Source organism: Dendrobates tinctorius, unplaced genomic scaffold (assembly GCF_039654945.1).
Source record: "Dendrobates tinctorius isolate UK_male_01 unplaced genomic scaffold, ASM3965494v1 ptg000003l, whole genome shotgun sequence".
NCBI lineage: Eukaryota > Metazoa > Chordata > Amphibia > Anura > Dendrobatidae > Dendrobates > Dendrobates tinctorius.
In genome coordinates, this window is record NW_027361671.1 from 98704679 (window position 1) to 98716839 (window position 12161).

At 44.5% G+C, this 12161-nt stretch overlaps 1 protein-coding gene across 2 annotated transcripts in view; it reads right to left on the reverse strand.

The window, feature by feature from the left end:
* The window catches only part of PTPN11 (protein tyrosine phosphatase non-receptor type 11), a 138730-nt gene that overhangs the window by 48846 nt on the left and 77723 nt on the right, over window positions 1–12161 (reverse strand). For both annotated transcript variants that reach the window (XM_073562472.1, XM_073562423.1), the window contains exons 11-12: window positions 11713–11867; window positions 7186–7253 (exon numbers count right to left, since the gene is read on the reverse strand). In XM_073562472.1, the coding sequence (XP_073418573.1) occupies window positions 7186–7253; window positions 11713–11867 (223 nt within the window). The remainder of the gene's footprint in view (window positions 1–7185; window positions 7254–11712; window positions 11868–12161) is intronic.

The window sequence follows — 12161 nt, forward strand, 5'->3', positions numbered from 1 at the left end:
CTGCCGACAGGATTTAAGACATATATCCCAGTGTAGTAAAATGATGGTTTATTTCGAGGTGTATTGAAGTACAAAATTACTTCTTCAGGAAAACGACAAACCAGAGGCTGCAGACGGTCGCACTGTATCTAGAAGCAGAAGATCTCGGCGGTTGGCTTTGCAAACTCCCTCCTAGTCGTTTTGACTTTAGGACCCAGTGGCAACTTCCCCCCGGCTCTAGTTGACACACCTGGACTGGGGTGTTTATAACTCCCAGCATGCTGCTGGGAGTTGCCAGTGATATTTCCTTTTCCATGTTGAGGCTTGGAGCTATAGCAGTTGGCTATCTTCCTCTTTAGTGTTTGGAGGAAGTCTGTGTTTCTCTCCGAGTCTACTCAAGCTAAGTGTTCCCCTTGTTTGTGTATCCCATCTGTCTTTACTGGTAGTGGGGGGATTGACTAGAGCCTATCCTGTCCTTCCCTGTACAGAGCTGATCACCTGATTCAGGCAGGGGTTAGGTATCCTGCTTGGCGTGGAAACCTATATAGGGACGCTTAGGGCAGACAGGGTGACGTCAGATCTAGGGGTTTCCTCTAGAGTTGAGAGAATTTGATCGGGTCAGGATTTATCGGCAACCTATAGCGTTTGCCGAATAAGCTGCAGAAGGAACCCGGGCTTCCTGGATCGCTCTGGCTGATCAGCTGTTTGGTTCCACAGCTGCATGTGTCGCGGCTAAGTGACAGTCAAGACACCACTCTACATGCATGTGTTGTGACTGTCATACACTGGATTGTGTTCCGTGAAACGATTCACACCAACATTAGTTAAAATATATCTTAAGAGAAAAATGCCTGCTATCACTTTTCTCCTTCTCCTGTACATTATTTCACACAAAAAAGTAATACAAATCTATCTTCAGCTCTGTTTTAACGGATGGTTCAGATTACAGCTGTTGCCTACAGAAGTTGCTAGAGAGGTGAGGGGCAAGAGCTGGTGGAAGACAGACAAAGAAAGACCTGGGCAAAATGTGTCCTGCGGGCCGGGTTGGAATAGCCTGAGGGACCAAGACAGCTGAAGGGAATCCGAATTTCACCAATATCTGCATCCTGAGGATGTAGCTATTGGTGAATACAATGGTGGAGGAGGGAGCCGTTGGCTCCTCCTTCAATCATTCAGCGTGTGACTGAGGCATCTACTGTGCATAACGTCAAAGCACACAGCAAAGCACCAGGGGAACGAAAGCAAGGAGAGTATGAGCTTTTTGTTTTTTGGGGTTGTAGTGTGTGAATGTGTGTGGGCTGTGTTTCTGTATATTGGGGGGCTATATGGGGGCTCACAACTGTATACTGGGGGCAGTGTGTGGGCTCATATTGTATATGGAGGGACTCACTTTATATAGGGAGGTTATATGGGGGTGAATACTGTATATAGAGGGCTGTGTGGGGGCTCATACTGTAAATTGCGGGCTGTGTGAGGCTCATATTTTATATAGAGGGCTGTGTGGGATCATACGGTATATATGGGGTTGTCAACATACTTAATCCTGTAAAACATTGAGTGATATAATTTTTAATTTACAATAATAATAATAATAATTGTAATATATTAACGTTTAGCAGAAATAATTTCAGCTTATTGGTTCGGCCCTCCAGAACAGCCACGGTCTCACGTGAGAAAATTAATTGCCCATCCCTGGGTCTAGAGCCTGCAAAGGAGAAACCCACTAAAAAAAAAAAATATGCAGTACACGAGCCCATATAAAGACCAAAAATAGGGTGCACACAGGGCAGTCTATTCCGAAAACTCACCTGAAAATATATTTACACATTGCAATGTTTAAACTGAACATAAAAACAACGAAAGAAAAAAAAATACAAAAATCTGCAAATAGCCACAGAACTTGTCAAGTTTGGTTGGAAATTATTTTCTATTTTTATGTATCTCTTAACGCTGTAACTTTCCACGGTGTTTCGATTCCTTTCCATTTTCAAGATCTGTATAAAACATCGGTGCAGAACTAACCCTGGTCACAGCTGTGAAGTGCATATAGCTGTTCTATTCCCGACACTCCTCTGCGCATTACCCATCCTGCACTCCAGACTGATACATTCTACCTGCGCTGTCAGTAGAAAACAATCAGGACGCGAGATTTGTGCTGAAAGTGTTTAACTCAAAGAGAATTTCCTGGGCTGGATGCCATTGTAAGAAATTCTCAGCGCTGAGCTCAGCCTGTCTTTATTCGCCTTCAGTTTTTACCCATCAACTGAAAACGGACAATTGTAACATAGATATTGCTTAAAAAAAATTAAGGTGACAGGTTGCGTCCACTGGCATCAGCCAAAATCAGAGCAGCGCTGATCAGCGGCAGTTTTAATAGTTCTTTACACAATCAGTTAATTTTGTTGGAAAATAGCAGTTTCTCTTGCGTAAGTATGTGACGCTTATAGCACCACTCTGGTGTTTTGAGTTTTTCTTTATTTCAGCGCTGGAGTGGTGCTACTTATCCAAGTTCCCTGACCCAGCAAACACTGGAGTGATCCAGGTAGGGTCACAATGCTGGAGACTGAACAGAACAGCGTAGGGAACAGATGAAGATGGCAGCTGGTAAGTATGTGACAAAGCACAGGGAGTTTAAATTATTGGCACCACTCCAGCGCTACAATAACATTGGCTCACGGTGCAGCTTGACTGGCATTTGCCAACATCAGGATTGTCATGTGGGCAATTTGCGTGTCAATCTTCTGCAGGAGAGCAGATTCATACTGAACATGTGACATATATTAAACAGTCGGGAGATGCCATGGTCAATATTACGCTGCCTGAAACATCATCTAACCGGTTTGGAAATGTGTAAGTGATGGTCATATCCTTGGAAGGGCACACAAATCTCCACGTCATAGGTACTGGGATGAAATCTTCAGAGCCACCATCAGATGACGCTGAGCCTCGTGACCAGATCATGTAGGAAGCTCCTGGATGATGAAGGCATTCATCTCATTAAGTGTCCCTCACTTTCCCAGACTTGAATCCAATTGAAAAACTCTTGGACATAATGTATTGATACATCCAATGCCATCAAGTGGAGCCACAGACTGTCAAGGAGCTTGCTGATGTCCTGATCCAGGCCTGGAAGAAGATTCTAGAGGACAGAATCCTCCGTTTCATTAAGAGCATGACCAGAAATTGTCAGTAGTGCTTACAGGCATGCTGAGGAGATGCATACTACTGAGTCACCGCTATTAAATTCACACAAATTGGATGATCTGCCTGTGATTTCCCTTTTTTTTTTGGGGGGGGGCAGGGGAGGGGGGATAATTTAAAACTCAGCCCTCAGCTGATTGACGATTTTGGTTTCCACTGACAGTTGTGCTCAGTGAATGACATAATTCATATCAGCAAATGTTGGCAGATAAAATTTTTCGTTCATTTTCCGAACTTACCGCAAAAAAGGATTTGGGGAATGTGCTGACGTGGCCATAGATTTTTATGGTGCCGCCAAAGAAAAAGCGTTCTGTGTAGTGTATAATTTTCGGGCGTGTACAACTCCGCAGGCGGACACCCAGGCGCAGCCTACTAAATCTCAGTGTTTGCCTCAAGTAGTCATACACGCCCGAAAATGATGCACGACAGAGCTCATGTTCACTCTCTCAGCATCATAATATTCCATGGACAACTTGGCACATATGCCCGAATCCTGTTTTTTCATGAGTTTGGACACAAGCCCCGAAGGGGCCACTGAACGGGTGCCTGAGCACAATCTGAAAGCACAGAAGTGGTCAAAGTTTTCTCAGAATATGCTATATAAAATAAATTACTGCTCTAACTGTTCAGAGAACTTCATTATGGGAGGTTGTAACAGTACTTTACCCCAGTCTGCCTTCATAGAACATAAGGCAGTCAGCCCTTCGGTTAGCATTCCCTGTCCTGCTTCTGCTGGTGGTGGAGGGATTGCCATTGCTCCGCACTTCAGAGGGCTTGTTTGATAAACAGAGAAAAGACTTCATTGATCTTCTTGTACACTTTGGATCAAATGTAGAAAAAGTTTAAGGGGATGGATTGTGCCTAAATGCCATGTTTGGGTTTGGTTGTTGTGTGTTGGAAAAATAAGGGTAGTCACCATAAAATCTGTTTCTCGAAGCCTTCATTGGGGGACACAGGAAACCATAGGTATATGCTGCTGCCACTAGGAGGTTGAAACTATGCAAAAGAAGGATTAGCTCCTCCCCAGCAGTATATACCGGCCAACTGGCAGAAAGATATTCAGTTAGTGAGAAGGCAGTAGAAGAAGCAGAGAACATAACAGAATGAACGTAACAGATAACAGCAGAACCTGATAAAAACAATAAACAGTAAACAAGGGCGGGTGCTGTGTCCCCCAATGAAGGCTCCGTGAAACAGATTTTACGGTGAGTACCCAAAATCTAGTTTTCTCTTTTGCCTCATTGGGGGACACAGGAAACCATGGGACGTCCAAAAGCAGTCCCAAAGGTGGGAAGAATAATACCCTCAAGTCAGAGGTCAGGCCACTGCGGCTTGCAGGACCTTTCTACCAAGGTTGGCATCAGAAGAAGCATGAGTATGAACCCTGTAGAATTTAGTAAAGGTATGAACGGAGGCCTATGTAGCAGCCATGCAGAGCTGCGAGGCCGATGCGTGATGACGGACTGCCCAGGAGGCTCCCACCGAACACGCGGAGTGTGCGGTAATCCTCAGTGGCCTTGCTCTACCTCTTAGACGGTAAGCTTCCAGAACGGTGGAACGGATCCATCGAGCAATGGTAGACCAAGACGCAGGAAGACCCCTTCAAGGACCCTCAGGGATAATGAACAGAGAATCTGAGTGCCGAAAGGGCTCAGTCCTGGACAGATAAACTCGTAGAGCCCTTACAAGATCCAGTTTGTACAACGTCCGCTATCGGGGGTGAGACGGAGACGGACAAAAGTACGATGTCCTCATTTAGATGAAAACTGGAAACCACCTTGGGAAGAAAGGATGGAACCGGACAAAGGACCACCTTATCCTGATGAAGAATCAGATAAGGAGAATGACAGGAGAGTGCCGCCAGCTCAGAAACCTGTCTGATCGAAGTGATCATGACCAAGAAGGTGATCTTCCAGGAAAGGAATGTGAACGAGATCTCACGCAGTGGTTCGAAAGGAGACTTTTGTAAAACATCAAGTACCAAATTAAGGTCCCAGGGATCCACTGGTGGATGGTAGGGGGGAACGGAGTGAGCCACTCCCTGAACATAAAGTTTTAAGTGGTCGGCAAACGGCTAAATTTCTTTGGAACAGGACAGAGAGAGCTGAAATCTGTCCCTTAATGGAACTAAGAGACAGTCCGAAACACCATTGGAGCGATTTGGTGATCTTCACACCAGCGGAAATATACTTTCCAGGTTCGGTGGTAAATCTTCGAAGACGAGGGCTTCCTCGCCTTGATCATGGTTTGTATGACCTGGTCGGATAACCCAGCTGATCTCAGCACCGTGGCTTCAACAGCCATGCCGTTAAACTGAGCGACTGAGAACTCTGGTGGAAGAGGGGCTCATACGACAAAAGGTCCGGACGATCCGGTAGTAAGAGGGGGGTCTTTGAGACTGAGTGCTGTAGGGAAGGGGGAGAGAGAAGCTGATAGGCCGGGAGGTGTGGGCGGGGCGTCCGCATCAGTGATTGGCCGGCGGGGGTGTGGCCCAAAATGAAGCAGGGGACTAAATTAGTGAAAGGCGGCCACAGGGGGAAGCGTGGTAGGCACTGCAGATAGCCAAAGGGGCCAGGAAAGGGAGCGTAATGAGGCTATATGGAACGGAGAAACCTGCAGACACCTTCCCAGCCAGATTTGGTCAGACCTCAGAAAAAGATATGAATATATATAATAAATATATATGTGTGCGTGTGTGCGCGCGTGTGTGTGTGTGTATATATATATATATACACATACTGAAATGTATTCATTTTTTTTTTTGTAAAGGAGCCCCCCCGCTGACGCATTCATACCTGTCCTGATGAAAAAAACGTATCCCTCTTCGCAGATGCGGCGCTGGAAGACGAATCTGTGGTGTACCTCTGGGCGTCTCCAATACCATCAGGTAACGAATCCATCTTCCTCCCCTGAGCGGCCGGCTTTGGAGGGCAGGCGGCGTAGGGGGATGGCGGCAAGGAATCAGTCCGCATTTTCTCTTTCCTCCCCTGAGCGACTGGCTATGCAGGGCGGGCGGCGTAGGGGGGTAGTGGCCAGGACCAGTCCGCATCTTCGGTCTTGCGGATGCCCCAAACACGCTTGAAGTGTTAGGAGGCATGGGGTCCTGCCTGGCAGACATGAGAGGCTACAGTAGTGACGCATTCCCACATTGTGCTCCCGGTCTCTAGGGGGGAGAGCGGAGTGAGCTGTTACACTCCATCGCAGAATCACAAGCTGAACCTGAAAAATAGACATCATTAATAAAAAAACAACAAAACCTAAAGGTAGATACGGGGCTGAAAGCAGCCCGTGTCCCCCTCCTATTAACACTAAGCTAAAACTGAATAGCTTTCTACCAGTTGGTGGGTATATACTGCTGGGGAGGAGCTAACCCTTTTTTTTGCATAGTGTCAACCTCCTAGTGGCAGTAGCATATACCCATGGTTTCCTGTGTCCCCCAATGAAGCGAAAGAGAAAGTTAGGATCTGCAGCTGTGGCAAGATACTGGCACATTTCTTGTAATCTCTGCAGGATTTTGAGTGGTCTTCTACGGATTACTGTGTGTGATTTTCTTGGTCGTTGGATTACTGGTCGGCACCTGCCCGATTTGTTCCTTTTGTAGTTACTGTGTTACAAATGTTGGGTGATTAAGTCCCTATGTGCTCTGTCACACACCACCATCACAGCGTTGGTACTATGAAGACTGGAAAGGTCAGTAAAAGGTTCAGGTGTTACAGGGATTTGTGCTAGTTATATAATCTAGGGGAATGAGCAATCTAATACACTAATAATGTGCCTGGAAGAACGTTCTTAATCTGCCATATTTGACTGCCATTCAACATTGACTAATCTGACAATGCATCTTGTCAGGTTCTTTTTCCTGGAAAAGGGTTAAATAATGATGAAAGCAATCAGTGCTGCAAGATAGCGATGAATATACAATATCCTCATATCTCTAGAACCATATGCTCAAGTCTCTTATCCAAATCCCTGGTAGCTGCAGATAACAGCGACTTTCAAACCTACCTTTTTCTCGGATGACATCGATGAGAATATCAATCACAATAAAAGTGCCTGTACGTCCTATTCCTGCACTGTTAATAAAGAAAACAACAGCGAGATGAGCAAAAGACAGTCCCAAAGTATGAGAACACTGACTTTATTGTGCAGGCCGAATGGCAACACATTCCAGCTGGCAGCACATAAATACACATTTATTATAGAGTAGATGCCAAAATGATAGTCTGCCGCTACTGCACTAGGAATATATGTCAGGTACGATCCGAGCAGAGAATTACCTCCAGCCAACACTGAAACAGCCAGAGCTGGATGTTCTATTCTTTCTGTAATATGTATACAATTCATCAATCCAAGTGTAAAGGTATTCAGAAAAGTGTCACTTTATATCAAGTGAAAATAGCTAAAAAAAAAGTCAGACATAGAAGGGAGAATTAAAGGTAAACTGTCACCTGGAGAGGGACAGAAGCAAACAGAAAATGGGGTAAGGATACGTCTAAGGCTTCTTGTACAATTACCGTGTTTTTTGCGGCCTATTACTGCGTGCCTTTTTTTGCGGTCCGTATCGCCGCAATTTTCACGGTCTGCTGCAATAACGGTCCGCAAAAAACTTGCCGTTTTTCAGGTTTCCAATACTATGGAAGAAGTATTGGAAAAAAAAAAAAACGGCTTTCCGCAAAACTGGAAGTGACGGTGCACCACAAAAACAAACTTCTGTTGTTTTTGCGTCCCCATTGATTTTCAATGGGGGCTGTGTCCATAAGCCGTGAAAAACATTGAGCAGGCTCGATCTTTTTTCACGGCCGCAAATATGGCTCTCATGGCCATACGGCACACAGCGCTCTAATTTTTGGGGGCCGATTTTGCAGCGCCATAGAAATCTATTGGGGCCACAAAAATGGCCAGCAAAAACACAGTTAGTGTAAAAGAAGCCTAAGCAATGGTAGAGCTCATCTAAAGGTGTTGTGTGCAGGCACAACACCTAAGAAAAAGCGGAAAGCCGCTGCTGCTGCCACATGGCTGAAGGAAAGGATTCTTCCAGATGTATTACGGCAAAAATAGAAACAGTCGGCCTGGGCCAGTACCTTTCTCAAGGTATAAAAACCAAGTATCACACTTGGTTTTTATAACTTGAGAAGGGGCCTGTCTGAAGCCGAAAAGCGTATTAATGAAAACTTATTTGGATCCCAAAGCTCTTCATTCCAATAGTGCAGACTGGCTAAACTTAACAGGTCCCATTTTTGCCAGCAAAAAGTAAAAACAGAGACCCCGATCCATGAGGTGTGCGCTCAGTGGACCTCAATAGTCATGAGCTGCTACTCCCTCCACTCCTATAGTTAATTAACAGCTTTATTATTATGAACACCAACAACAGCTACTGACTCGGTCACCCCGCTCGTGTGCAACGAGTTAACAGACAACCCTGGCACAATAACCTCACTGAAAAGCTTGGATAAGTGTCGAAGGTTGTGGAGCGGTGTTGGAAAAAAAACACACTCAAGAAGACTTCAACACATTCAAAACAGCAACTTTCACATTCAAATTGGCCATCTCCTCGGCTAAACAAGGTCTATTTCACAACCCTTAAATAACTGTTTGGGGTTGTGGGTTAAAGAAGATACACCACTTAATTTCCTCCTCCGCCCTCCACTGGACCCTGTGACTTCCCTTACCTCTGCATAAGACTTTGCTGCACATTTCAAAAAGAAGGTCGACCAACAAGGCAAGTCGATACTACTCATTCACCACAACACCTATGTATAAAAGACTACTACTCCTCCAACTTAACCTTCCTCCTCACCATCATTGAAGGAGAGCTCACTCACTTCCTCTCCAAATCGCACCTCACCACTTGTTCATTTGACCCCATCCCACCTCTTCCCCAACCTCACCACCATGCTTCTCGCAACCCTAACCCTTCTCTTCAAAGTATCTTCAACTTCGGGTACTTCCTCTTCTGCTTTTGTCCTAAAGCCATCCCTCACAACATGAACTCTACGTTCAGCCATCACTCCATCTTGCTGCTACTGTTCGCCTCCAAACTCCTCAAACAGCACGCCATGCTCAACTTTCCTCCCATCTATCATCTAACTCACTCTTTGACAAGCTACAATCTAGCTTCTGTCCCCACCACTCCACCAAAACTGCCATGACCAAAATTACTAATGACTTACGGTACTTACCCCAAAGCTAACAGACAATTCTCTATACTCCTCCTTCTAAACCGGTCCTCAGCCTTTGAAACAGTCAACCACTCCCTCCTACCACAAACGAAGACCTTGCCCTCTCCTGGATCTCCACAGACCTCTCCAACCGCTTACCTCATATACTACTTCCTCATCCCAACGTCTCTCTGTTGGTGTCCCTCAAGGCTCTGTTCTCTGTACTCTTCTCAATCTATACCTTTGGCCTGGGACAACTCAAAGTTGGTTTCCAGTACCATCTACCTTTCTGGCCCAGACATCACCTCTGTGCTGTCTAAAATCCCTGGGTGTCGATCAGCCATATCCTCTTTCTTCTCATCAGGCTTTCTAAAGCTCAGTGTGGACAAAACTGAACTCATCTTTCCTCCATCTCACCTAACTCCCCTACCTGATCTATTTATCACAATAAATTATATCACGATTTCCCCTGTACCGCAAGTCCACTTCCTAGGAGTCACTCTTGACTGTGTCCTGTCCTTCAAACAGCACATCCAAGCCCTTACAACTTGCAACTCAAAAAAACTTTCCAGAATCCGTCCTTTCCTCAACCATTATTCTACTGAAATGTTAGCGCATGCCCTCATCATCTTCGGCCTTAACTACTGCATTTATCCTCCTCTGTGGTCTTCTTGCGAACACTCTTGGACCTTTCCAGTCTGTCCTTAACTCTGCTACACGACTAATCCATCTCTCGTCTGGCAATTCCTCCACTTCTCTCCTCTGAAAGTCCCTTCATTGGTTCCCAGTTCAACATATCCATTTCAAAACTATTAACATTCACTTACAAAGCAGTGCATAATCTGTCCCCCCCATCCCATATATATCCGAACGAATCTCCCCTTACCTTCCAACACGTAATCTCCGGTCCTCTCAAGACCTTCTTCTCTCATCCACAGTTATACATTCCTCATCCAATCGCCTCCAGGACTTCTGCAGAGGATCCCCCATACCATACTCTGGAATTCTGTGCCCCAAGTCTGATTATCCACCAGTTTTGGGAATTTCAGACTGAACTTGAAAACACATCTCTTCAAGAAAGCTTCTAGCCCGCACTGACCCCCTGTCATCTCACCAACACTTAAGTTGTCGCGACCCCCAGCCTAATATCTCCTTCCCCTTATCCAGTAGACTGTAAGCCAACAAGGGCAGGGCCCTCTCCTTTCTTGACTAGTTGGTCATTATTAATTTATTCACTGTAATTTATATTTGTATTTAACCATCTCCCATGTAAAGCACCATGGAATCAATGGTGCTCTTAAAAATAAATAATAATTATGCAAAATATGAGGTCAAATCTGTCAATCAGCAATAGAACTGCAAGAGGGGGAGCAGCAGCCTGGCATCTCAGCATCTCGTGTCAGGAAGGAACTGTTCCATTAATATGGGGTAATTAGCATCCGCCTAATGAGTTTTTTTGCCTTCATGAGGATCAATATGCTGAGATTAAAGATTAGTCTTAAAGGACTTGTGTCTTTTTTTTCTACTTTATCACCTATGAAATGATTTATGATACATTTTGTTTTATGAGGGAAATAACAGAGGCCTGAGAATAACAAGAGGCCCCCAGGATGCCTCAGGCCCCTGCTGCTTTTTGATGACAAGACTGCAGCAATGACATCCAGTGTACAACACATGACTGCACAGTTAAGCTTGGCGTTCATGGGGAGGTAGACAGAACAGGATTTCAGAGCCCAGTGATTGGCCTTAGTGGTCACGAGATGTAAACGGAACATAAATTTGGATATTTTACAGCCAAACAGAGACCGTTAGCTTAAAAGGGATTGTGCAATTTCATAGTTATGTACACCTTTACAAACATTTCTATTTCAATAACTCTAAAATAAAAAGTTCCGCAACCTAAAAAAGGGAACCTGTTGTCAGCATGTTTTCACATCTGGAAGTATTAATATGACTGAATAGGAGCTCGTCGTCCATTGGTACCTTTTTCGGGAGAATCCGATGTATTATTCATGAGAAATCTATTGTGGAAGCCATATGCAAGATTTGCATATTGCTTCTATGCTAAAATTTGCATGACTAGCATATTGGATCTCCAAGAAAAAGGTATAATTTTTAGGTGGATGACAAGTGCCTATACAGTCATACCATTATTTCCATATGCAAAATAGGTTAAATGTCATCACTTAAAATTTCCTACAACGACTGATCAGATCATGCTTCCCCATTGTAAAACAAGCCCTTTATAATCTAATTTGGCAGCAATTTTCCTCCATTTGTCACCTAGGTTAAGGTAAATTCTTAGGTTCCTTTTTGGTGGGGATTTTTTATTTATATAAATATTAAAAGAAAAATTGGTTTAGATGCAAATTACCTGCAATGAACAACTGCAGGCCCAGGTTCAGATATACTATCCTGCTTGTGATGAACTTCTTCTAAAAAGTCCAAGACACCACCAGGATCTGTAGGCACTCCATGATCTGGCCAGGTTTTGAAATGGTACTGCCATACAGTTCTCTCAGTATTACCCTGGTATACACAAAGCAAGAACATATTGTTAAGACTAGGACTATTCCAATACACAGAGATTAAAGCTCCTGGCAAAGCATTACAATAAAATAGCAGACACAGCACAGTATGGGTCTTTGGTTACAGCACATGGATGAAAATCACCCCCAACCTTTTTTGGTCCCCTTGGATTTTGTGATTCTACAACACACAAGAGTCTGATGCAAGGGTTGTAAGAATTCACCAAATGTAATATGAACTAAGCCACTGTGATAAACGTTTTGTTTGAATTGCAATATACAAATTGAAATCAGG